We start from the raw sequence: 26,164 nt of genomic DNA, 5'->3' as shown, positions 1-26,164 counted from the left end.
TGATTTGGGGGGGCCGTGATGTCTGCTGGTGTTGGTCCATTGTGTTTTATCAAGTGCAAAGTCAATGCAGCCATCTTCCAGGAGATTTTGGAGCACTTTATGCTTCCATCTGCTGACAAGCTTTATGGAGATGCTGATTTCCTTTTCCAGCAGGACTTTAGCACCTGCCCACAGTGCAAAAACCACTTCCAAGTGGTTTGCTGACCATGATATTACTGTGCTTTATTGGCCAGCCAACATGCCTGACCTGAATCTATGGGATATTTTCAAGAGAAAGATGAGAAACAGTCGATCCAACAATATACAGATGATCTGAAGGCTCAATAGTGCCTCAGCAGTGCCACAGGCTGATCACTTTCAGGCCACACTTCACTGATGCAGTAATTTGTGCTAGGAGCAAGTCATTTGCTGTAATATGTGCTGCCGACCAAGTATTGAGTGCACAAATGAACATACTTTAAAGAACTTGAACTTTTCTGTTTAGCAAATCCATTTTTTGATTGATCTTAGGAAATATTCTAATATTTTGAGATACTGGATTTTGGACTTTCATGAGCTGTACGCTCTAATCATCAAAATTTAAAAAAAAAAAACTTTTGAAATGTTTTACTTTACATGTAGGGAATCTAGAATATATGAAAGTTTCATTTTTAAAAATAATTTACAATAAAAAAATGAACTTTTTCATGATATTCTAATTATATGACCAGCACCTGTATATAGCAGATTTGAAAACACCTAATAAATGCTCCTATACATCAAAATATATATATATAAGTATTTTTATGTATCTTGGATGATTTTGAAATCCATCCAAATTACTTAAAACACACTTGCTGCCTGTTGTTCCTTCTCTGTTTTATGTCTGGAAAATAAAATTGTTTAAAAAAAAGTAAGGGTTATCCTATTGTTTTTAATGGAACATATAGTCCAGGTTTCTTAGACACTGATTTTGTTTCTAGACACCAGCCCTGAGAGGAGAGTTGTTGCAGCAGCAGGAGGTGACTGACCTCTTCACGCCATGGCTTTGCATCAGTGCGGCCTGGTTCATGGCCCGGATCCAGCCATTCATGTCTTCTTGTGTGTCGGCGCTGAAAAAGTATGTCCTCATGCCACAGTGCTCGGCCTGCGAGCCAATCAGAGAATTCTTATTGTAAATGTAGGAGCGCATTCCTGTGTGGCAGGCCTGTTGAAGAGACAGAGATACAGAGGGGACCATCAGCTGTGACCATGTATAGAGGTTGCACGTGCATGTGAGGCCCCGGACCAGCGGGAACCAGTATTGCTGTAACAGCACCACTGTATCTGTAGCAAGCTAAGAAGTCATGCTGAACTGATTTGTTTACTTTGTTAATCTCAGCAGAGGAAATGGCCTGTAAGATGATTACCGACCAATGATAACTGCATTATCATCGTAACAAAAGAATTACATGCACTTCTGTCAAATGATCTGCACTAGTGTAACAGGTACTGTGCAAGCATTTGAGACTTTTGTTGAAAAGTAATTGTTGCACTACAGTAAGACTTATGCTTTAGAATATGGAAGCCCATTATGCAGAGCACAAAAAAATATGTAATTGTGAGAATGCAAAATAAACTTTATACTTCGTGAGATAGAAAGTCTCACCTGTGAGATGTATGCAACCATTCAAACTTTTTGGGTCAGCAAGATATTTAAATGTTTTTGAAAGAAGCCTCTTATTCTTGCCAAGGCTGCATTTATTTGATCAAAAATACAGTAAAACAGTAATATTTTGAAGTATTATTACAATTTTTTTTAAAAAAAAACTTCTCTATTTTGAATTTTCAGCAGCCATTAGTGTCACATGATCCTTCAGAAATCATTCTAATATGCTGATTTGGTGCTCAAGAAACATTTCTTATTATCAGTGTTTAAAACAGTTGTGCTGTGCAGTGCAGGTATAAAATAGCACTTACGAGAAATAAAGTCACAATTGTGAGACAAAAGGGCTTTGCACACTGCGCTTAAAGGAATAGTTGACCCAAAAATGAAAATTTGATGTTTATCTGCTTACCCCCAGGGCATCTAAGATGTAGGTGACTTTGTTTCTTCAGTAGAACACAAATGATGATTTTAACTCCAACCGTTGCAGTCTGTCAGTCGTATAATGCATGTCAATGGTAACAAAATCTATGAGATTAAAAAAAACATGCACAGGCAAATCCAAATTAAACCCTGCGGTTTGTGATGACACATTGATGTCCTAAGACACGAAACGATCAGTTTGTGCGAGAAACCGTACAGTATTTATATCATTTTTTACTTCTAATACACCACTATGTCCAACTGCCTTGAGCGCGTGCACGGCATCTGGTGCGTGAGGTGTGTACGCGCTCTGGCGTAGTTTAAACATGGTGCCTGTAGTACAACAGTTTTTATACAAATGGAAGTAAACCACTAAAAAACATGGTTTTATTACATCAAAAATACTGTTCGGTTTCTCGCACAAACCGATCGTTTAGTGTCTTAGGACATCAATGTGTCGTCACAAGCCGCAGGGTTTAATTTGGATTTGTCTGTGCATGTTTTTTTTTTTTACTCTCATAGATTTTGTTACCATTGACATGCATTATACGACTGACAGACTGCAACGGTTGGAGTTCAAAATCATCATTTGTGTTCTACTGAAGAAACAAAGTCACCTAAATCTTGGATGCCATGGGGGTAAGCAGATAAACATAAACATTTTTTTTGGGCGAACTATCCCTTTAACCCCGGGTTATCGACGTTCTAAACACCTCTTTTAATCCCGGGTAAAGGAACATTTCACACTCATAATTTAGATCTGGGGTTAGCACTGCTTTTTACCCAGGGTAGCAGGGTTAGCACTGCTTTTGCTTAGCAACCGACAACCAATCGCTTGCCTTATATTCACGCGCTCTGGGCAGTCATGGAAACACTGTGCAATGTATAAACAGAAACAGGCGTTTCTGCGTATGATAGGAAAAATGTCAAACGCCGATGGAAAATGCGACAATTGGAGTGAAGAAGAGACCGTCATGCTTACCTTTTTTTAGTTCGAAAAGTTCATTCAGAAAAAAAACTTGATATTACGTTCAGCAATGAGGACGCGCAATGCTAGAGCCTTTATGTAAACGGGTCACGTGCTGCGTTTGTCCAGTCAGTAACACCGACACCAAAAATATGCAAATAAGAACTTTAACCCGGGGTTTAGGAATGTGCAGTGTGAAACTGCAGTTTATGAATACCCAGGATTAACTGTTAACCCTGTGTATAGTATTCTCGAGCAGTGTGAAGCATGAATAAAGATAACCCAGGATTCCATTTGTAATTTAGCGGGGTTAGCACCGCTTTTGCGGTGCCAAACTTTTACAGTGTGAAACGACGCGGTGTTAGAATGTTACAACTAGGTGCTTAGCAACCAACAACAAATCGCGTGCCTTATATTCTCATGCTTTGGGCAGTCACAGACAGTGGCGGCGCTAGGCCGGGGCTTGCAGGGGCTAAAGCCCCACCAGAAATGTGCTTAGCGCCGGCGCAGGATTTTCTAATGATTTTCCTGTTTTTTACTCTGTGTCACTTTCATTAAAAGGTCATTAAAAACCTAAAAAAAAGGGTTAATAAATGTTGTAAATGTGCCTATTAACAATGGTTTTACTGGGGGAGGAGTCATTGTACGTTCGGGTACGACACACGCGTTAGGAATAGCGATCAAGCGCCTTATCAACATCCATCATATTGGAGAGCAATGAAATATGAAGCAAAAGACCACAGACTTTAGACACATCTTGGAATAGTTCAGAAAATAACAACAGAGATATTGTCCTCTTCTCTTGTATTGTAATCTGCTATTGGTGAGTAGATACCCTGATCTTTATTCACTTATGTTATAAACGTCAAATAATATAGATTTTAATATAAATTATTGCACTTCGTTCGCCCAAGCTAGCCTAGTGGTGATGAATAAATAAAGAGAAAATGTCATTTTCCATCTAAACATATAAAGCATTAAACAGCGTCTTTGACCACATCTCATCTGCTTTTTCAATTTCTCGCGCCGCGTTTTAAAACGCTGTGAGCTGTGTCAAGTTCAACTTCTGAAAACACGTCACCTGACACCCTGCGCTCTTTTCCATGTTTGCGTTTTAAAATCACAAGTGCGTTCCTACTTTTAGCTCACTACAGTATACATAGACGTACGTACACCTATATGTCTGTGAGACTGTAGTCGACAAGTTTTAATAAACTGTTGTTGAAAGAGCTGATAAGGTAATAATAAAGGTGTTAAGCAAAATTTATAGGCTACTGTGCTTAGTAACTGAGACCTTGTAAAGAATAGTTTAAGGTAAAATGGAAAATTTAGAGTAAAAAAGTAAAATGCAATAAATGCAGGGTATTGAAGTTAAGTTATTGATGTACACTTTTTTTTTTTCCTTAGCACCCCCTTTGAACTGTTAAGCGGAGTGAAGAGGAGACCGTCATTCTAACCTTTATAGTTTGAAAAGTTCACTCAGAAAAAAAACTTGATATTACAGTCAGCAATGTGTAATATGAGGACGTGCAATGCTAGAGCCTTTATATTTAAAGAGGTCACGTGCTGCGTTTGTCCAGTTAGTGACACTGACATCGCAAATATGCAGATACCTGGGGTTTAGGAATGTGCAGTGTGAAACGGTAGCCTATGAATAATAATACCCAGAATTAACTGTCAACCCCAGGTATAGTATGAGCAGTGTGAAACATGAATAAATATAGCCCAGGATTCCATTTACCAGGGGTTTAGAATGACCCAGGGTGTGAAAAGCCCTAAAGAGGGGCAAAAACTTACACAATCGCAAAGTCACAATTACAAGATATATAAAGCCAGAAATGTGAGCAATAAAAACACAGTTGGAAGAAATAAAGTTACAATATTATCACAACTATGAGAAATAATCAGAATTGAGATTTAATATCAGTTAACTTTTTTCTTTTTTTTTTTTTTTTTAACTCTGAAATACTCACAGGCTTCCATAGAATAAAAAGCATCAATGTCAGAAAATCAACATTGAAGCAAACAAACCATACATCAATAATCAACTTTGTGAGCCGTTCTTGCAAAGAGGAGAGTTGAATGCAGTTATTTTCTACATATTCCAAATATTCTTGAAATATTATATAATTTACTTCACCACAGGTTTACAAACAAGAGTCTCTTTTTGAGACTCTTTATTTTGTTATCTATTCAAATAAATTCTTGGGAAGAATTTTATTAAATAAATACATTTAAGTACACATAAGTGTTCAAATATGTTTTGGGGCAAACTGTACATGCCAAACACACCACACAAATGTTAAAACACACAATATTAGAGATGCACACAAATACTTACACACTGTTAAATCTCTTACTGGTGGTCTGTTTAATGCCAGGGATACCAGCCCCCCAGCTTAACTAGCTCTGTGCACCTTCTGTCCTGCTAAATCTGCTACTGCCAAAATACAACTGTTGGTCTAATCTCTCTGATGGGTGTACGGCCACCACTCACACATCTAAATGCTTAAACAGAGTCCAGCTCAGCGCTTTTGCCAGGCCCACCCAGACCATCCTTCCACACACACACACACACACACACACACACACACACACACACACGCACACACATACAGGGCTTACATCTGGTAACACTGACTCATTCGGTAGAAAGTCAATTCAGCAGCCTCTGGGCTACATCGATGGCGTCTCTTAATTCACAATTCGACAGCTGCATCTCTGCTCAAGACACATCTCTTCAGCCTCTCCAGGAGTCTATTATCCCGCCTGTCACAAACTAATGGCTAATACAGCCCTTCCAATATCCGATATCTGCACCTGAAGTCTTTATATTACCCTACTCTGCTCACATTGACTTCGTTGCAGTTTATTTCCTGATAGCACACATGCGTTGACCAGAGAAGTCTATATGATGTTTGCTTTGAAATCAGAAAAACATCTTAACAGACTGGCTAAACAATAGTGAACGGCATTCTTTTGTGGTTTACAAACCCTCTTGGGCTGTCACAGACGCATGTGTGACACTTGCTTCAGTGATCAGTCAGGTAGTAGAGACATTTTCTGTATGCTATTCCATAAAAAATAATAGCTTTTAATCTAACTTCACAGAATCTCTCACTGTGTCACACATACACACACATCTAAACTGAAAACAAGGGAAAAGAAGACATTTCTTGCAGACATTAATCACTTGTTCATGATGACAAACAATAAGAAACGGGAGACAAAACCTGGGCAAGAGAAACTGATTTCAGTGCATGTTTTACTATATCAAGTATCAGCTACTGAAGGAAAGCATGTCTGCTGATATTCTTCTCACATTCCTGTTTTTAAGAAGTTAATGACCTCAGATTACCCATCAAGTCCAGGGCTTTCATTCAGGGTTATCCCCCTAATAGGGATATGCAGTAATTAATCAGAGGAATTTGCTCAATCGCTCAACCCCGTCAGAGGATAAAGGAATATTCTGGGTTATTTACAACTTAATATCTATTGACAACATTTGTGACATAGAAAATAGTTTGTGAAAATAGCCAAACACACAATTGTAGCTTAACAGTTATGGAGTCAAGAATGCCAAAACATTTAAATATACAACTGTTGCAAAAGTACAGCCATATAAAAGTTATTATGTTTGTATTTAAGTTATGTCCAATATAACAATGTTTTTATGTTTATTTTTAAAAACTGAGGGACAAATAAGTTACTATGGTATTCAACAACATGCCACTGGTGTCCATTGATATCAAGCTGTAAATAACATGAAATATTCCTCAGAAAAGAAATTAAATTTAAAGGGATAGTTCACCCAAAAATGAAAATTGTCATTATTTACTCACCCTCAAGTTGTTCCAAACCTGTATAAATTTCTTTATATTATTATTTCTTTAAATTAATTTATACACGTTTGGAACAACTTGAGGGTGAGTAAATGATGACAGAATTTTCATTTTTGGGTGAACTATCCCTTTAAGTTAAACATTGAAGAAGACACTGGATATTTACAATTATGCTAAATTTCAACTTGAAAACATATCCTTTTTGAGAAATTGAAAACTATCTAAACACCAAGATAATAGTGCAGAATTACAGTACAGATGTATTATACACTACCGTTCAAAAGTTTGGGATCAGTAGTTTCTTATTTTAAGCAAGGATGCATTAAATTGATCAAAAGTGACAGTAAAGACTTATATAATGTTACAAAAGATTTCTATTTCAAATTAAATTGTAATATTTCACAATATTACTGTTTTTGATCAAATAAATGCAACCTTGGTGAGACCTCGTTGGTAGTGTACTGTATGTACAAACAATCTAAATATAAATACATGCACAATTTAACAACAGACACAGTTCATATTATAGTTCACAGTACTGATGACAGTTGAAGAGCATCTGAACAGCCAATGTAACTGGAGAAATGTGTGGATGATAACCAACACTGGGACTACTGATGCAAGTGATGAAGTGAGAAGAGGAATAGAGTAATGCCAGTCTGAACAGTCCTTATCTTTAATATAAGATTCACAAATTCTTAAGGACGTATCTGCATTTCCAATATTCACATCAGGGAGATGAATATGAAGATCGGACTGTCGATCTGACATTGCCTGTTCCCGAGGAAGCCTAATGAGTCGCATGCATGCTGAAACACATCAATGCACATGGGCTATGTGCATTTTTCATCTGCCTAGGAGAATGCCATACACGGGATGGTGATGGAGTGGAGATCCGCTGATAGTAATGAATGGAAATTAAAATACCTATTCATGCAAGAGGCTGACTCAGGAGACGGCCCTTCCACCAGATGCACCCGGTTCAGCTCCCACAATGCACCAGGTCACAACAGGAAGCAATAGGCAATTGGAATGAGAGAATCAGAGTGAGTTGTGCAAAAAACAGAGGGAGGTGGATCACGGCCTTTGTGAAAATGTTAACCAAAACAAGAAGATGTGTTGAAATGTCCCTGGTTGTGAAATATCGTCAGATACGGTAAGCAGGGTGAGCTGAAATGCAATTAACATTAGAGGCAGCAAAGCTAAGCAGAATTACGCCACTGGAAGAGCAAATGTACAATACTCCAGAGAACAGGAAAAGATGATTAATAAACATCACAACATTAAACCGCTGTAGATGAATAAATTAATCAATCAATCGAAGCTGAGCATCAGGAGTTTTTCCATGTTTGCTTGAATTCAAATTTGTGTCATGAATTTCCAGTATGAAATGTAAAATCTTTCATGATTTCATACCATCTTTTTATTCTCAAATGGACACATATCAGGGATGGGAATCGTAGAGAATTTTAAAGAATGATTCCTGCTCTTATTACTCTTAACAATTCCAGTTCCTTAATAGTACTAAAACAATGCAATTCCATCACCAAATGATTAGATCATTTCAAAAATAAATACATTTAAACAAACAATTCTTGCAAAAGGAGTGTTAACACAGACTTTTCTGTCTTTTTATAGATTGGCATAAATGCAATCCAGATGGCCTTATCTATGTTTTAAAGGCACAATATGTAAGTTTTCGATTAAAATATCCAAAACCCACTAGAACAATGTTATATATTTTGTTGTCTTGTGTACTTACATTATCCCAAATGTTTCCAAGAATGTTTCAATCCAGAGAAATAAGCAATTTTAACCAGGACACAGACTGTGTCCGTGCGTCGCCTATCAATGACATAATTTCCAGTTTTATTTAGTAGGAACCATGGAAACACCAAAGACGCTTTAATATATTATGTGATTTATTCGTTTTTTTATTAGTTTTATTAGTTTTATAAGTGAGCAACTGTTTGGATACATTTATCGACAGAAAACTAATCATTGTTATATAGCTGAACAGTTAGTATTATTGTTTGAATCTCGTTTTCTTGATTTACCGAGAGTACCATGTTTCACCATGACTAATATAGATCTAGCTTACTGCAGTGTGCAACAAGTGTCTCATATAGACGCCGAGCAAACGCACAAAGTAGCATTATAACAACTTTCAACATACAAATGTGTCTAATATGATAAAACAGCGCTGCGTTACCCCACATACGCATGACCGAAAAAAAAAACGGAAGTGGTTGTATGCGGCATAATAAAAGCTCCACTGCTCTCGAGCCGTATGTCGCGCTCGTCTCTCATTAGCAATCGTTCCAGCGGCCTCGTTCCACTCCAACGGCTTTTAGCCACACCCTGCTTCATACTACAGTAATGTTAATAAATCTTTAATACATTAGCTCATCCATGAATATGATTTCTGCCTGAGTCCCGTCGAATTCTTTTCCAACGGCTGTACACGTGAAGACAACACCTCCCATGATACCCCCAGAAATCAAGGCATCATCAAGCTACGCCTTTGTTTTGAATAAGTGACCTCTAGTGGAAAAAAAATTACATATTATGCCTTTAAACAATAACAAATAAAAAAAGTGGTAATATATTTACAGAGCCCCACACAAGACATGCGGGGAAAAAATATGTATATCGTGGCCATGAATTAACAATTCACTCCCACGACTTACTAATACATCATGTTTTACTAATTTGTTCCCTCATTTTAAGTAAATCCTGGCCATGTTGTAATAATTTGTTCCCTTGTTTTAGTTAAACCAAAATGAGGGAATGATTGGTATAACGTAGCCACAATTTACTAAAACAATAGAACAAATTAATAAGTCGTGGGAATGAATTCTTAATTCAATGCCACGATTTAACTAAAGCGAGTGAACTTAGTAAATCGTGAATTAGTAAATCGTAGCCATTTTTTTCACGTCATGTGCGAGGCTCTGTATATATTTTATTCTTTATCATTTATAAAATACTACACAACACAACTGTTTTTGATTCTGTAAAATACTGCTCATGCTCATAAGAGTCATTTGTTCTGTAATCTCTGTTAATGGTGTTTATTTAAAAAAAATAAATAAATAAAAAAAATAACCTTCCCTATTAAAAAAAAACCTATACCAAAATCTATTTAAAATACATTTATTTCATACTAAGTGTACTTCAAATCCATTAACATATTTATTGACATATCACTTAAGACTCAATGATATAAAATTATTATTGAACTTTATTTGGAGTACTTCTTTATTGCACAATGCACATTTCTTAAAGCTGCAGTCCATCTCTGTTTGAAACCTGCAATTGCAGTTATTTGTGGAATTATCTTTACGTGGGTTGTGTGTCAGCACAGCTCCTCACGGCACGGAATCTAATGTTTGCTGTCAGTCACCACGTCGGAGTGGATACTGTACTTCAGAATCACAGATTCTACATCTTGGAAGTATGACCAAAATAAGAATCTTCACCGGAAAATATCATCTGAACAAGTAACATGTCTGCCACTTTTGTTCTGACCAACTGAGAACAAAAGCTTTCTAGTAAATAGCGCTGCCAATGGTGATTAAATCTAACGATCGATTTATCACACCAAACCGTGCAAATTATACTTTGTTCTCAAATTGTTAATGTTACAACATCAGCATTGCGTGACTATGTGTATTTAGTGTGTATTAGCGTTACCTGTAGATTTCAATTTCTGTAGCTACTCCGCATCAAGTCTTTTGCTTTTGACTACGGATGAATCTCCAGTTGTCACTGATGATTGTCATTTGGACCTTCTGGATTACAATCCGTCATCAAAAAGTTTAATTACTGCAGCTACTGTGAGAAAAGGCTATAAATGATCCGATACCAGCAGCATCCTCACATGTCATATAGCCTACTAGCTGGGACTCCTTCTTTATGTAAACAGACGTAATGACGCAAAGACGAACGGCTGCATGCTCGAATTTCCCGCGAAAACCCACCAGTACCGCTCTTATTATAAAACATTTTTACAAGCTTACCGTTGTGAATCGAGCTAAGGTAAGGAGATAGTTTTGAACTCTGGTTGGCTGGTTATGTACTTGCTCAAAATTTGATTTTGGATCATTTTTAACCAAAAAAAGTTACAGACTGCAGCTTTAAGTCTATCTTATTTGGACCTCAGCACTACTTCCACACAATTAAAGTGCATTAAAGGTACAATATGTAAGAATTTTGCAGTAAAATATCCAAAAACCACTAGGCCAGTGTTATATATTTTGTTCACTTATACTTACAATATCCCAAATGTTTCCAACTATTTTTAAATCGTGAGAAAATTGCAATTTTAACCAAGGCTCCGGGACATGTGAGGAGTCGCCTGTCAATTGCGTCATACCCGCGTTACCCTCGGTTTCCGGTTTTATTTTGTAGAAACCATGGAAACAACAAAGATGCTTTAATATATGACATGTTTTAATAGACAAGGGAACTGTTTTGATGTATTTATAGACAGAAAACTCAACACATTTAGTCTAAGTTTACATCTAATTCTCTTGATTTTTTTTGCGAGTACCATGCCTTACCATGCCTCAAAAAAAAAAACACTATTTTGTGAAGTAGCTAACATAGCATAATTTTTAGTAACAGTAATACAGAATTTTCTCCATCATACAATACGTTTTAAAATTAATTGCATGCCATTTATCAGCACAAGCCATCCAGCATTTAATATGATATTCTAACATCAATCTAGCTTACTGCAGTGTGCAACAAGTCACCAAGCGAACACACAGAGTAACGTTATAACAATTTTCAACACACTCAAATGTATCTAATATGATAAACAGAGCTGTGTTACCTCATACTCATGACCGGAAAAGCGGAAGCAGCGCCGGCAACTGTGACATAATAAAAGATCCGATACTCGTGAGACGTGTGTTGCGCAATCGCTGCAACGGCCTCATTAAGTTCCCACAACACTCGGTCCTGCTCTGATTCATACTACAGTAACGTTAATAAATCGCATCCATGAACATGATTTCTTCCCGAGTCCTATCCCGATTATTTTCCACAGGCTGTGATGTGAAGACCACATGTCCCAAGATTCCGCGCTCAAACTTGGCGTCAAGCTACGCCTTTGTTTTGAATAGGCCTCTAGCGACCTCTAGCGGACAGAAAATCTTACATATTGCACCTTTAAGTACAAAATTTGTTGTTCCAAAATGGCAGACTTTAAGTATATCAGTTTAGTATACCGAAAGTACAATTGCAGGGTATTTTTATTAAGGACATGAATATGTAAATGTATTTGTAGTATACTTAGCAGAAAATAAACGTATTTCAAATACATTTTAGTATATTTTTTTCACTAGGGTTACTACAGACAGTTCTAAAGAAATCTTACGGAAAAAAAACATGCACGACTCTTCTGCATTATGCAGACAAACTAATTCACTGATGATTAAGAGAAGCCAGTAAGAGTAAAAACATTATACAAATAGCATACCTTGGGGTCTAATTCACATGGAAAAAAAAACAGCCAGATGTTCAAATAGCTGCTGGCTAGTTTCACTGATGGAGATCTCCTAACTAACAACCTGCTAATTAACACCCAGAGTGCCAATGAGAGAACAAGTCCTCTCACCTTGCTCTGGTACATTACAGACTGTAGGGCAAGTAAGAGGGAAGATATTAGAAATAGAGTAGATGTATAATTAATCTCCCTGCTGGCACAATAGTCAAACAAATTCCAGCACTGGGGAATATAAGCAGGGTAATGGAGTTTGAACAATGCGGCGCATACCCATAGGGAAGGATGACTGAGCGGAGGAAATGAATGAGCTGCAGTGATGGGATCAAACATTCCTGGAGTACTGTTCTTCAGGAGAGATGCTTCGCTTCAGCAGGAGACTGAGGTAAATTGTGTAAAAAACACAAACGGCTTGATACAAATTCCGAAGTTTTAGTTAGCCATCATTGAATTTTAGAATAAAACTGCTGTTTTTTTCCCACCTCCATGGTGCAAAGGCTTAAGCCAGAATTGATTTTCCAGTGCGGTAAGAGTAATAAAATTGGTTCTAAGCCTTCTGGGATATTCTGCTCTTAAATATTATTTCACTGTCTGCCGGAACACAGTAAACAGTAGGAGAACGTTTGTGAGGCTCAACAGAAGCTTGCCATCAATAGGCCTGACTCAGAGAAGGGTTTAGATAATGATTAGAAGAGAAGAGGGCTGTGGAAACCTTGTTGAACAAGTTGGGTGGAATCTAACATGAATTCCTGTGAACAAACAGCAGCTTCGGCAATGACAGCATTGTGCTGACAGACACTGAGGGGAACATTATCGGTCAAAATGGATGGGCTATAACAAATTTAATGAGATAGTGTTTTATAACAGTTAAAGCATTCTGTTAGACACAATACAGCTTATTACAAAGATTTAAAAAAAAAAAAAAAGAAAAAAAAAAAGAGGTGGTTCCAGCAATATTATAAAAAAAATAAAAAAAACAATATTCAATAATTAAATTCAATAATTTAATTATAAATATTTTTCATTATTATTTTAATAATCAAATATTACAGTATTTAATATAATAATTAAACTACAAATAATTATTAATTATTGTGGAAAGTAATATAGTTCATTAATTTAACAGTAGGCTGTTTATGGCTGATCAGCGTTTTAATAGTTTGTATAATTCTTAAGTGTTTTAATGCACTCTTAAAAAATATAATTTATGTGCGGTCACAGGTTTATTTTACAATGTATGTTCTCAACAGACGCTTCGAACAATTTTTAGAAGCAGAAATATCTCCTTTTTTTTTTTTGTAACCAACAAAAATTCTCTGGTATGAGGGCTTTTTGCCCCCTTGTAAAGAACATTTTAGGAACATAATGCTTTTAGTGAAAACAAGCAGAGATTTAGTTGAATCCGTTATGAGGTTGTGAGGGTACTGAGACAAGACAGTATAGTTAGTGATCTGTGTGGTCAGAAGAGGGCAGAGTGAGGAGTCAGACAACTGCCATATTAATCAGTCATCTTTAACTGCTGCCCACACACCACCACTGATAATAAGCCACATGACACAGACTTCCTGAGGGTGCAGCCAATGAAGGTGAGCCTACACACAGGAACCGAGTAGCATTAGAGTGCAGATCATTATAATGCTCTTACCTTAAAGGCATACTTGCGGCTGATGTGATCCTCGGGTCCCACAGGGGAAATGACATAGCTGGGCAGAGGAATGCTGCCCAGAACCGTCTCCTCTCGACTATCTGTGAGCAAAGTAGAGATGTTAGTTGAAAAGTGTTAGATTACAGTTTGAACAACGGTGTAATTGGTTTGTTAGCAACACTCTTACACAGACACGGATGAGAGCAAGTATAATACTCAATGATTAAAATCATCAAAACAGTATTACTTAATGTGAACTGTTAAAATATAATATGATTTAATATGATCTGTGTAAGCAATAGGGACAAAAACAGGAAATGAGAAACCTGCTATTACTTATTAAATTATAGCTACTCTCATAATATGTTACAGAAAATGTGGCACAATAAAATTAGAGACCATTCTAGATAATTGCAGCCAACTAAAGCGGAGTATTATAACTCACCTTTATAATAAAACAAGCAGTAATCAGACAACACAAACCATTTCCTCTTCCACAGTCTCATGCCTGAGCTGTCCTGAGGGTGAAAGAACAATAACTTTTCAGCCTACATTTTCAAACATGTGTGTGTAGGAAACGGAAATGTATGCATAAAAATTGAGTTTACTACAAAGAAAGCTGTATAAAAAAAGCTATATTTAGATGCAAATTTTAGCACACTAAAATGTTTAGATTAATAATCAACTTAAAATAATATGAATTTATAGTTCATCTTCATATCATCTATTAAAATTTAAAAAATTAGAGTCAGTGCATCATCTATTATTACCAACCAATGTAAATATTATTATTAGTGTTTAATTGGAGGCCACTCTGATCATATTGAATATTTATTTAATAGTCTATGTTGAATAACATGCTCAATCAGTTTATTTGCCTGTGGGGTCTTAGTTCATCATAAGGCCTAATTAAGATCTAGTCTAACATCTGAACACCATTCAGTTCAGATCAGACTCTGTAGATCACTTTTGAGGGCCGCACCTGTTTGTAGAGCCATCCTCTCACCACCACTGGGACATTGGGGTTCCTTTTGATGGAATGGTCACGCTTGCCAAAGCAATGCACCTTCCCACTGGGTTTCAAATTCTGAGGTATTTAAAAGAAAAAAAAAAAAAGAAGAAAAAAAACTTGTTTCATATGATTTGATTAAAAGTGCATGTATACACAGGCATCAATTAGGTAAAGTGGCATCTAAACATATTTGGATGCTTACAATAAATATAAAAATTTCATTTTTAAGTGTTAAAAGTGTTAAGTAGCTAAAGTGTCAAAACATTTTTGGGGCCGCTTTACGTCCAAGGTCATTTGTAAGACTATTAGAACTGCAAAATATTCACAATAATATATGGCTTGTGGCATTTACTGTATTAATCTTCATCCATATAAAGTTCACTCAACTGATCATTTATCAAACCAAATTCCCAGAGAATAATACAGAACATTTACAATCAGCCTTGCATTTATAAAAGAGGACTATAATAAAAAAACTGCCTCAAAATAAACAAACAAAAACAAAGCAAAACAATGAATTATGATCCCTGTGGACAGGGCCCTGGGTCCACACAGTTTACCTGTGTTACTTAAAGGTACTTTTTTGTTTAAAATTAACTAAATTTAAATAATGAGTCAATATATCACCAATTCTTCTTCCAAAATGCGTTTTTGTAAGGCTATTATGACTGTCGGGATGTTTTTTGCGGGAAATCGCGTACATAATGTACGTCACTTGCCTGTGCGTGTCTCGTCATATCCGTAAATAGAGTTGCTCCTGCTACTCTGACACGTGTATGGTGTGAGTGGCATAGGTTAGTTGTCACAACGGTTGACATGGTGGACGCTAAATCTCGAACCTACAGGGAATCACTTGTTTTTATTAAAAAAATAAATAAATAAAATAAAAAAGCTGAACAGTAGAGAGTAAGGCATTATCTATTGGGAAGTACAGTCAATTAATTGGTATACGTTTGTTCAGCTAATCAGCTTGAGATCTTTTCCATCTACTGTAAACTGGTTATATATCTTAAGCCAAGTAGTGAATGTTTTATGAGCAGTAGGATTATAACCATATTTATACGCACAGTCACGCAGAGCCGAAGCACAACCAAAACAATGTTCTTCCGCAAAATGCATGCATTCGGTTTTTTAACCACTAGAGGACCAAAAGTTACATAGTGTACTTTTAAGAATAGAATGAAAGACATTTAAATAATGGATTAGAACACACAACAATGTGATAAGATGCTTTGTTAAAATGATGACTGATGCCCACCAGGAGCCTGGTTCTTTCCCAGTAAAGTGTGTGTGCAGAGATGAGGGCCTCTGGGATTGATCGATTGGTTTGTGAAAGCTCATATGATGCTGACACAGTACTGTCATTGACAGGCCAGCGTCAGACTCTCTACCACACAGTGACGCAGCCAATGAGTGTCAAGTCAGGCCATTAAAACTTCAATGTGTCAAAATCACTCTCTAATAGGAAGAAATATCTACGTCTCTGCATTTCCATTTCCAGAGTAGATCTGAGGAAATCGAGGCTGTTACTGAGCTGACATAAGACCAACGGGTCAAGGTCTACCTAGATATCGCCCTGAAGTTTAGCTCTGAATAAAAGATGAGTGTGTGTACGAAGCAAAATTAGTTCTAACCATTATAAATATTATTAATAAAAAATGTATTAAATTATACAATTATTATTATTAAATTATATGTAAAACAAATACATATACATACATACACACACACATAGTTTACTTTTAGTGTGTGCGTGACTGTGCCACACATGCTTAGATTTAATTTGTGGGAAATACCGAGAGGCTTTCTGTAAATTTCTCAATTCCCTGCAGATGTTCTATGCGGTATTACCTCATGACCTCTGCACAATGCAGCGACCCACACAGGAGATTAAGTCCAGCTTCTCTGGTGGTAGAAAAATCAGTAACCCATTACACCTACTGCTTGGGTCATTATCAAAATTGGAGAAATATAGCATAAATAGATGAGGTCAATTTACTCTCCCCATTACCTATAAAAACATTATCAGTTTTCAATATGAATTAATATGAGATACACACAAGCAGGGCTCCGAACCGGTTCAAGGAATGAAAACAAAAACTGGAAATGATCGAAATTTTGACAGGAACATAAGCAGAAACCGAAATAAAATCAAATTTAACGTTAATCGTTCTGAACAGAACGCTTATTTGAAATGGCCATTAACCAGTTAATAACGTTATTTTATCGTTATGTTTAATGTTTTAATGTGGCAGTCAACCAATCACAAATTCAAATTGTACGTCCTATGCAAATGTGATGTTGATGCATCCAACGTTAGTGAAATGGCCGTGCTCAGCTGTCAAGTCATCATAGGTAAGTCGCAAGGGCAATGCTCTGTCGTTAGTTTTTCCGAGGATATGTCTCCAACCGTCAAGCATTAGACCTACATTTAAAAGAAAATGAATGGCAGGTAATATGCAATACTGTATATAGGCCTCTAAGCAAAATATATTTCATTTAAATCATAACATATTAACAAAACGAAAGAAAAAATTGTTCCGAGTTTCGGTTCAGTGCAACAGAGTTCATGGAAAGAAAACCAAGACAGCAAAAAGCAGCATCCTGCTTGTTTTCTTTATTTTACAAAAGCTTTACAGTTTTGAATGATGCCTTGCTTCTATCTGTATGAGCATAAATTACAGAGTAACAGTTTCCTCTCTTAAAAGGAAAAAAAAAAAAATTAATTGATCACGCCCGTGCCTCATGCACACACACAACATATTCTAGCATTGCTAACATCGCAGCCTGTTTATTTATCAAAATAAAATAGTCAACCAAACATAAGGTTAAACTGAGGTCTATATGTGAAGGATGTTTTACATCGATAATGCACCGAATGAGACAGGTAGGCTTCAGTTTCACTTTAAATTATAATTCGTTTTGGCTTGACGTTCATATAGCCTGAATACTGTTAACTTTAGAGGATTTGTTGTCGAGTGAGGGGAACTAAAAATGCCTATAGTTTTATAGTGTTTATAATGTTTATAAATATTTTGTTTTATTTACCGGTATTTTAGATTATTTCTGAATGTACTAATAAAATCGATGTATACAAGGCTTACCTTTTTTCCTCTCAAAAACGTAAGTAGCATGTTTTTTTTAACCATGCAGCAAACATTTTAAAATATCTTGAAAAAAAGACTTTAATTTCTTTAAACTGTTGACAGTTTTTTTCTTTTGTTTAATACTTTTAAAATCTTGTAGATGGTGTTGTATTGGCTATGACTAGACGGCAAATACCAGATTCTCTTCGTGTTTTTTGAGTAAAGAAAACGCTGTACTTATTATTATTATTATTTTTATTATTAAAGTACAGGCAAAAAAATAAAAATAAAAAAATAATGTTATTGACCGGTATTTTTCTAATCAAACCGGTTTTGGAATGGTGGACCTTTCTAGACAATTAGTCAGCCTGGCAGTTTCATGCACTGGAAATGCTCTGTGTGAACATTTGCCTTTATTGAGAATCAGCACCATGACAGAAAACATTAAACCAGTCTCAGATCAGCACTAAACAAGGCTGGGCTTCTCACCCTGGATCCTGAGGTGGTGTCCGCAGGGGAAGAGGAAATGGCGACAGAGGACTCGCTGACCATGCTGGGAGGCCTCGGCTCTGGTTGTGGCTTGGACATGCGTAAATTTGCCCTGGAAGAGTCAGAAATAAAAGACATGATCTCTGACACCAAGTATAAGGTGTGTTTACTAATACACCGTGAAATTAAGAATTAAATGGATACATTTTTGTATTTAATAACCAACAAATTAAAGCAAAGCCTGGGGACACAAAGTATACAAGAGAGGAAGAGACTCAGAAGCACACTCCCATTTAAACACTCAAGTAACATGTTGTCAAACACATTCCCTGAAGGCAAACTACTCACAGACCAGGACAGGAGGAGTACTAAACAAACAATATCACCACTCAGCATACGCAGATGTGGTGAGAGTATTAGTGTCAGGTGACCTGGACATAGTTATGATGACAAGACATTAACAAAATCCATCCACCCATCCATCTCTCATACATATCTATGAACATATTTATATCCACCCAGTAGCAAAAGTTTTATACATGGGGTGGCCAAACCTAATTCTGGGGGTCCTAAGACCATGACAGAAAATTAATTTATAACCCTAACCTGGCATCAAAAAGCATAAATCATATGATTGCTGATTACTTCACAATACCCCACATTCACTATACAGTCCTATATTGTAACTTAAGACAATGTGACCTAACAGCGTGTATTACAAGCACAGGTATAAACATAATAAATGTTAGGCTACTGGAACCCTCTTATTTCTCTTATCTGATTAACCATCTGTTAAGCAAAAACCTACAGTAGCTTTTGTAAAAGCTATTCAGGAAACCTAAAACTTAAACTTACTTCAAACAGGGCAGCCAACTTTTGATTTCAGCTTGGATATAGGCTATATTCATTTGGACATGTACATGGATGTATAGTATGTTAAGTTTTCTGAACAACTGATTTGTATACAATTGCATAGAAGACTGTTTTTATAATAATAACTAACTTTTTAATTATATAAGAGTAAAAAATATAATGAATATGTAATATAGCGCTTTTTTTTTTTTTTTTTGTAAAATGCTCCTCTCTAGAGTACATTTTGCTCACTAACTATAGAGTTTATGGACACTGAATTGCTTTTCCAAGGTAAATGGGATGCATGATTCATTTCAGTAAGTTGTATTGTTTCTTTCAACATTCCTTCTGGTGTTCATTCATGTTTATTTGGTGTTGTAACTAGTAGTAAAGAGATGATCAGTTCACATGTGCTCCCGCTTCACTTTAAAGAGTGCCAAAACTATTTATATTATCATTGTGTGAATTTCAAAATAAAACTTACAGAATTTGAAATTTGAGACCTGCACTGCACTTTGTAACCTGCATTGTCTTGTCTGTCAGCGCATCGTCTGTGTCTGCTTAACTTCGCAAAGTTTTTCCTCTGCATGCGTGAGAGTTGGTAGCCCTGCTTAAAATAGGCTAACATTAACTATGAGAAGCACGATGCTGCACAGAAAAAGCATTGTGTTCTATAGTTGGAGGCGAAAATAAATAAGATGAAATAAAAAATGTAACTGCCAGTAGCTTTGAGGTGGCCATTCAGATGTCAGGGGTGTCCAGTGCCACCCCGGACACCGCTCTGGCTCCGCCACTGTATCTACCCATCTACTTATTGATCTACCCCTCTATATCTAATATCAATTTAACTACATATCCAATTATTGATTTATCTATCTAACCATCCATCCATCCATCTTTCAATCCATCTACCAATCCATACATTTATCTACATATACTGTATATTTATCTTTGGTTCTACATATATATACCTATCTACAGAAGCTATCAATCTACCAATCTATATCTAACAATCTATATCTATCTACCTATCATACATACACTATATTGCTAATGGTATTGGGACACCCCTGTAAGTCATTGAATTCAGGTGTTCCAATCACTTCCATGGCTACAGGTGTATAAAATCAAGCACTTAGGCATGCAGACTGCTTCTACAAACATTTGTGAAAGAATGGGTCGCTCTCAGGAGCTCAGTGAATTCAAGCGTGGTACCGTGTTAGGTTGGCCACCTGTGCAATAAGTCCATTCGTGAAATTTCCTCACTACTAAATATTCCGCGGTCAACTGTTAGTGGTATCATAAAAGTGGAAGCAATTGGGAACAACAGCAACTCAGCCATGAAGTGGTAGGCCACGTAAAATCACAGAGCGGGGTCAGCGCATGCTGAGGCGCACAGTGTGCAGAAGTCGCCAACTTTCTGCAGAGTCAATAGCTACAGAACTCCAAACTTTGTGTGGCCTTCAGATTAGCTCAAGAACAGTGCGTAGAGAGCTTCATGGAATGGGTTTCCATGGCCGAGCAGCTGCATCCAAGCCTTACATCACCAAGTGCAATGCAAAGCGTCGGATGCAGTAGTGTAAAGCACGCCGCCACTGGACTCTAGAGCAGTGGAGACGTGTTCTCTGGAGTGACGAATCACACTTCTCTATCTGGCAATCCGATGGACGAGTCTGGGTTTGGCAGTTGCCAGGAGAACGGTACTTGCCTGACTGCATTGTGCCAAGTGTAAAGTTTGGTGGAGGGGGGATTATGGTGTGGGGTTGTTTTTCAGGGGTTGGGGTTGGGCTTGGCCCCTTAGTTCCACTGAAAGGAACTCTTAATGCTTCAGCATACCAAGACATTTTGGACAATTTCATGCTCCCAACTTTGTGGGAACAGTTTGGGGATGGCCCCTTTCTGTTCCAACATGACTGCGCACCAGTGCACAAAGCAAGGTCCATAAAGACATGGATGAGCGAGTTTGGTGTGGAGGAACTTGACTGGCCTCAACCCGATAGAAGACCTTTGGGATGAACAAGAGCGGAGACTGTGAGCCAGGTCTTCTTGCCAACATCACTGCCTGACCTCACAAATGTGCTTCTAGAAGAATGGTCAAAAATTTCCATAAACACACTCCTAAACCTTATGGAAAGCCTTCCCAAAAGAGTTGAGGCTGTTATAGCTGCAAAGGGTGGGCCAACTCCATATTAAACCCTACAGATTAAGAATGGGATGTCATTAAAGTTCACGTGCATGTAAAGGCAGGCATCCCAAAACTTTTGGCAATATAGTGTATCAATTTATCTTTGTATCCATATCCACATAACCATCTATCAATCGACAGTACTTATCTATCTATCTATCTATCTATCTACCTGTCTATCTATCTACCTATCATCCATCCATCCATCCACAAATTTATCTATCTACCTACCTATTAACATATCTACCTAACTACCTACATTACTTCCTATCTATCAGATAATTTATTCCATCCACCCATTCATTTGTAAAGCATCAGTGGAAACATCAATGCAGGGTCATTATGATACTTCACCCCTCTCAAAAGCTTCTTTAAGTATGGGTATTTTCACTGAGACACATTCATGCGCTACTTATACACTCTGCACTTCTACATGTCAAGCTGCTTCCCTTCTCCATCCATAAACATTATTCTCCACAGTCACAATCAGATTAATATGAATTATAACAGTGCGTGATTTAAATGCTAGAGATAACCCATATATCTACGTGTGGGCTCTCAGTGGATGAGAAGATTGGAGAAATGCACTGCAGCTGAAGAATGCAGGGCATTTGCAGAAGTCACATCACAGGTCACGATCACTACACAGTCTGACTCTGAGTCGGTTTCACTGAAATTACAGTAAAGAGAGTGTAAACACTCAGGTATGTCATATTAAAAACAAAGCTTGTTAATTATGCCTTTAATAATAAATGAGTAACCAAATGTTTGCGAAATGTCAGAGCCACGATTGCTGTGATATAAATGTATTAATGCCAGATTGCTCCTTGAAAGTATCTGGGTCCATTTTACTTTCCTGATAAGGACAACTACATAAAAAGCGGCACTGAGATTCAGTTAATGCTAATGTAACATTTTGGGCAAGTCAGGAGAGAGAAGGGTAGAATGGGGGAGAGATGACGGAGAAGGAGGGAATAGAGGACAGAGGAAAGGTGAAACAAATTGTCAGAGCTGCCACTGCAGGCAACAAATAAAAAACTTCTCCCAAACACTGTCAGAGAAGTGTCAGATTCAGAGACCGCAGGGAAAGGTATAACCTAGAGTGAAAGCCACCAGTTATTTGCACAGTTCAACCAAACATCTGTCACATTTCTAAATCTCCTTCAAGGAAATGACAAGGCATTTTGGACTGGTACCCAGGGAGTTATTATTCATTGAGTACACCTCTTCTCATAAACATGCAAAATTTAATTGTTATTGCATGAAGTGTTTTTTTTTTTTTTTTTTTTTTCCCCACAGTGGACAGTGTATAAACCATGAACAAAATCTTGAGTCTCAAAGCCAGATGGCACAGCCACAGAGTGCCTATAGTCTGTCTGATGCATACTAGACACAAAAATGCTAAGCGCTGACTGAAATAACCTAGTGCAAACTGATTGGCTGACTCAACAACTTTCAGGAGTAAGGGTTTTTTTTTTTTTTAATCAGTCTGCCTAGAATCAAAGTTGTTTACAAGGTACCGGACTCCTCACATCTCCTTTGTTTCCCCTTCTTCTACCTTCTTCTACCCATTTTGTGTAAGCTTTAGCTCTGGTTTCAGCTTCGTATTCAACTTCCGTGTTGCTGAGCAATGCCTACTGGTGGCTGCAAAATCTCCAAATCTCTGCAAGATAAAAGTTCAGTTTGAGACACTTACTAGCAAGACCCAAATATTCATAATTAGAACTGCATATCTGTTTTGTCAAGTCATAAAAATACAAATAGAAAATGCTATAATAATATAGGTCTTTCTTGCTTTTCAGATGTACTACAAATCTGGAAATCGTGTACTGTTATTTTGTTCCTAAATAGCATGTTAAAACAAAACAAATTGCACTTGGTATCTTTAATTCTGGTCAGACTGTCTCTTTCTGTTTAATTGGATGACTCTTAGCTAGAAAAAATAGCAAAAGCACATCAGACAGTCAAAAGTCTGGCTAATTATTACTAAGGACTACAGTAAGTGAAATAAAAACACATCCACCAGTACTCAAGCGTAGGCTATAATGGAGTCTATAAAATGTAGAAGACTCTCAGAGGCCTTTAGTAGTAACAAAAAGCTCTCTTACTGACAGCCTTGCCTCTCAGGGACACTCCTTTAGAGAACCATCTGAAACTCATCTCTGACATCTCACTGAAAGTGTGGACACATATAGTGAATGTATGAGTGGGTTGAATCTAGAACACGCTGAGAGAGCAGATAAGTGGAATAACGTACTGCTCTTAAATCATCAGCTTCATACATCAAATAACACACTTGGGACATAAGGGTGTAATTGACCCAATGTGAGGGGAGAAACTTAGGGAAAAGCTGTAATAGCATAATAGAGCTAGAGCAGGCAGAATATGATTGATTTTGTGAAAAAAAAAAAAAAAAAAAAAAAAACTAGGGGTGCAACGGAACATAGTTGATTCGTGATCCGTACGAACCAGGCCCCACAGTTCGGAACACATGTGATTCACGGACTAATTGCATTTAGCCATTATATAGTGAAAGTTTATTATTTGCACGTGTTTGTAAGTCAGAACAATTTAAAACACTCAAGTGTTTTTAAACAATTCAAATGCGAGAAGAGGTAAAATTCGCGATCGCACACTTTTTTGTGCGCAAACACTCAAAGCACTCACGCTCACGGAGGCACCTTTCAGATGGCGCGCAAACACATAATCGAGCTCTATTTTGCGACTCCTTGAGCTTGAACAGACACATATACACAAAATGATCTCAAAATCCCCATCTCAATAAGTATTCTTATAAAGAGTCAATTATAAAGTCTGAAACTAAATAGTTGTGATAACTTGAGAAAGAAATCGGATGCGTTTCATCATGTCGGTTCCGTGCATTCGTACATTCGTGCATTTACTGACAGCAGCCTAAAAATAACTGCTTCATCATTAATTGTCTAACAACAAAACAACTTAAACAATGATTAATCTATATTTAATTTATACAGTGAATTTATACAGTTTTGCTGTGGTATCAAAGTACTTAAAGTGTTCTTTAAATAATAAATGGGAAGTTTTGTAATCCGTTGCACCACTAATAAAAACATTCATTCACTTTTTTTTTATTTTATTAAATTATTAGTATTATATATGTGATCTATAATATATTATGTATAAGAAATTGTAATTTTCATTTCTACTTAGGGCCAGATTTACTAAACGGGTCAAATTAGTGTGAGATCGCCGAAGGAAGTGGCAAGTTTTGCACGTGATCTGCTGACGCGCAAATTAAAGAACACAGACGCAGTCAAATCATTTACATAAAGCAGTGAAAATTAGCATTGGGTCGCAAATAAGCAGAGCTGATGCTCATCATGTGCGGGTCGACACAGGCGCAACTTGTTACATGTAATATACGGATAACGTCTTCCTCTGGCATTCCAAAGATATTAATAAGAGTGGAAAATATTTTCTCCCTTGTACCACGCACTCTATGTTCTCTGCGGTGTCTCCTCCTAGCAGCAACAATTTCAGCCATGTCGCAAAATGGGTTAAGACATGCTTTTTTTGGGCATTAAATAATGGCACAAATACCAGTAAATTGACTAGCGCAAACATTAGTAAATCGTGTTGCGTGATTCATTTAAATACTCTCCTCCCATAAATTTTGCGTCTGAAAGAGAAACTCCTACAAATGCATATGCAATAAGGTCAGCCGCAAAAACAACTCAGTCCACGTCTTTTCAGCGCTAATTTTGCATTGCGTGTCCTTAGTAAATCCTGACAGTATTTTTTTAACGCCAAAAGAGGGTTTGCGCTGGTACAAGCTGTTAGTAAATCTGGCCCTTAATGTTTATTATTATTACTACTATTATTTACTTTATTTTTGTTTTTTCACTGTCCAAGCCTGCTTGTATGCATGCATAACATCCTGTTTTTTCATAGTCTACAAGAAACATAATATTCTGTTATAACCCAATAAACGTATAATAAAACAAAACTAAAAATAATATATTACATATTTCTATCACATCACATTTGAATCTGAGGTTTTAACAGTTTTTGTTGGTACAAGCTACAAGTACGAGTGCTGATAAGAGAAAATAAACCAGCAAGAAAATAAATGCATGATGCAACTTAACAAGGTCATCAATCTTAAAAAAAAAAAAAATAAATAAAAATAAATATTTTTTGATTATTCTGCTAAAACTCTCCAAAGCAAGCAGATTTTCAAGCCACATGTCAGGCTGACTCCACGCTTTTCATGGGTGCTGGAGCTTTCGGTAAAACACAATAACCCTGTCCAAAAACTGACACATGCGCACACACAGACATACCCTCAACAAAACCATAAACAGCTTTTTTTTCCCTGAGGAATGTGAGGAGTTCCTGTAGTGTGAAAGAGTCAGGAGGTGTTTGTGGCCTGTGTACAACATCAAAACAGCAGGAGGCTACAGCAGCATTGTCATGGAAAGATCTGCGGACTGGAACAGCGCTGCTTTCTTTCTCCACCTCATTTTTCACCTCACAAACTGGCTACTG

At 37.0% G+C, this 26,164-nt stretch overlaps 2 protein-coding genes across 14 annotated transcripts in view; both read right to left on the bottom strand.

Annotated features, from left to right (window-relative positions):
- Positions 1–26,164, bottom strand: part of plekha7b (pleckstrin homology domain containing, family A member 7b) — a 132,289-nt gene that overhangs the window by 43,242 nt on the left and 62,883 nt on the right. For 10 of the 13 annotated variants that reach the window (XM_051901700.1, XM_051901703.1, XM_051901709.1 and 7 more), the window contains 5 exons: positions 18,601–18,712; positions 14,996–15,100; positions 14,459–14,531; positions 14,014–14,114; positions 1,011–1,186 (listed from right to left, as the gene is read on the bottom strand). In XM_051901700.1, the coding sequence (XP_051757660.1) occupies positions 1,011–1,186; positions 14,014–14,114; positions 14,459–14,531; positions 14,996–15,100; positions 18,601–18,712 (567 nt within the window). Of the gene's footprint in view, positions 1–1,010; positions 1,187–7,783; positions 9,598–14,013; positions 14,115–14,458; positions 14,532–14,995; positions 15,101–18,600; positions 18,713–26,164 lie in introns of those variants that run through there. The other 3 variants (XM_051901701.1, XM_051901711.1, XM_051901710.1) reach the window with 2 other exon arrangements.
- sox6 (SRY-box transcription factor 6) overlaps positions 1–26,164 on the bottom strand; it is a 252,272-nt gene that overhangs the window by 218,524 nt on the left and 7,584 nt on the right. The window lies entirely within an intron of this gene.

Source organism: Ctenopharyngodon idella, chromosome 7, assembly GCF_019924925.1.
Source record: "Ctenopharyngodon idella isolate HZGC_01 chromosome 7, HZGC01, whole genome shotgun sequence".
Taxonomy (NCBI): domain Eukaryota; kingdom Metazoa; phylum Chordata; class Actinopteri; order Cypriniformes; family Xenocyprididae; genus Ctenopharyngodon; species Ctenopharyngodon idella.
The sequence above is the reverse complement of the archived record's forward strand: the minus strand, read 5'-3'. Positions and strand labels throughout refer to the sequence as shown.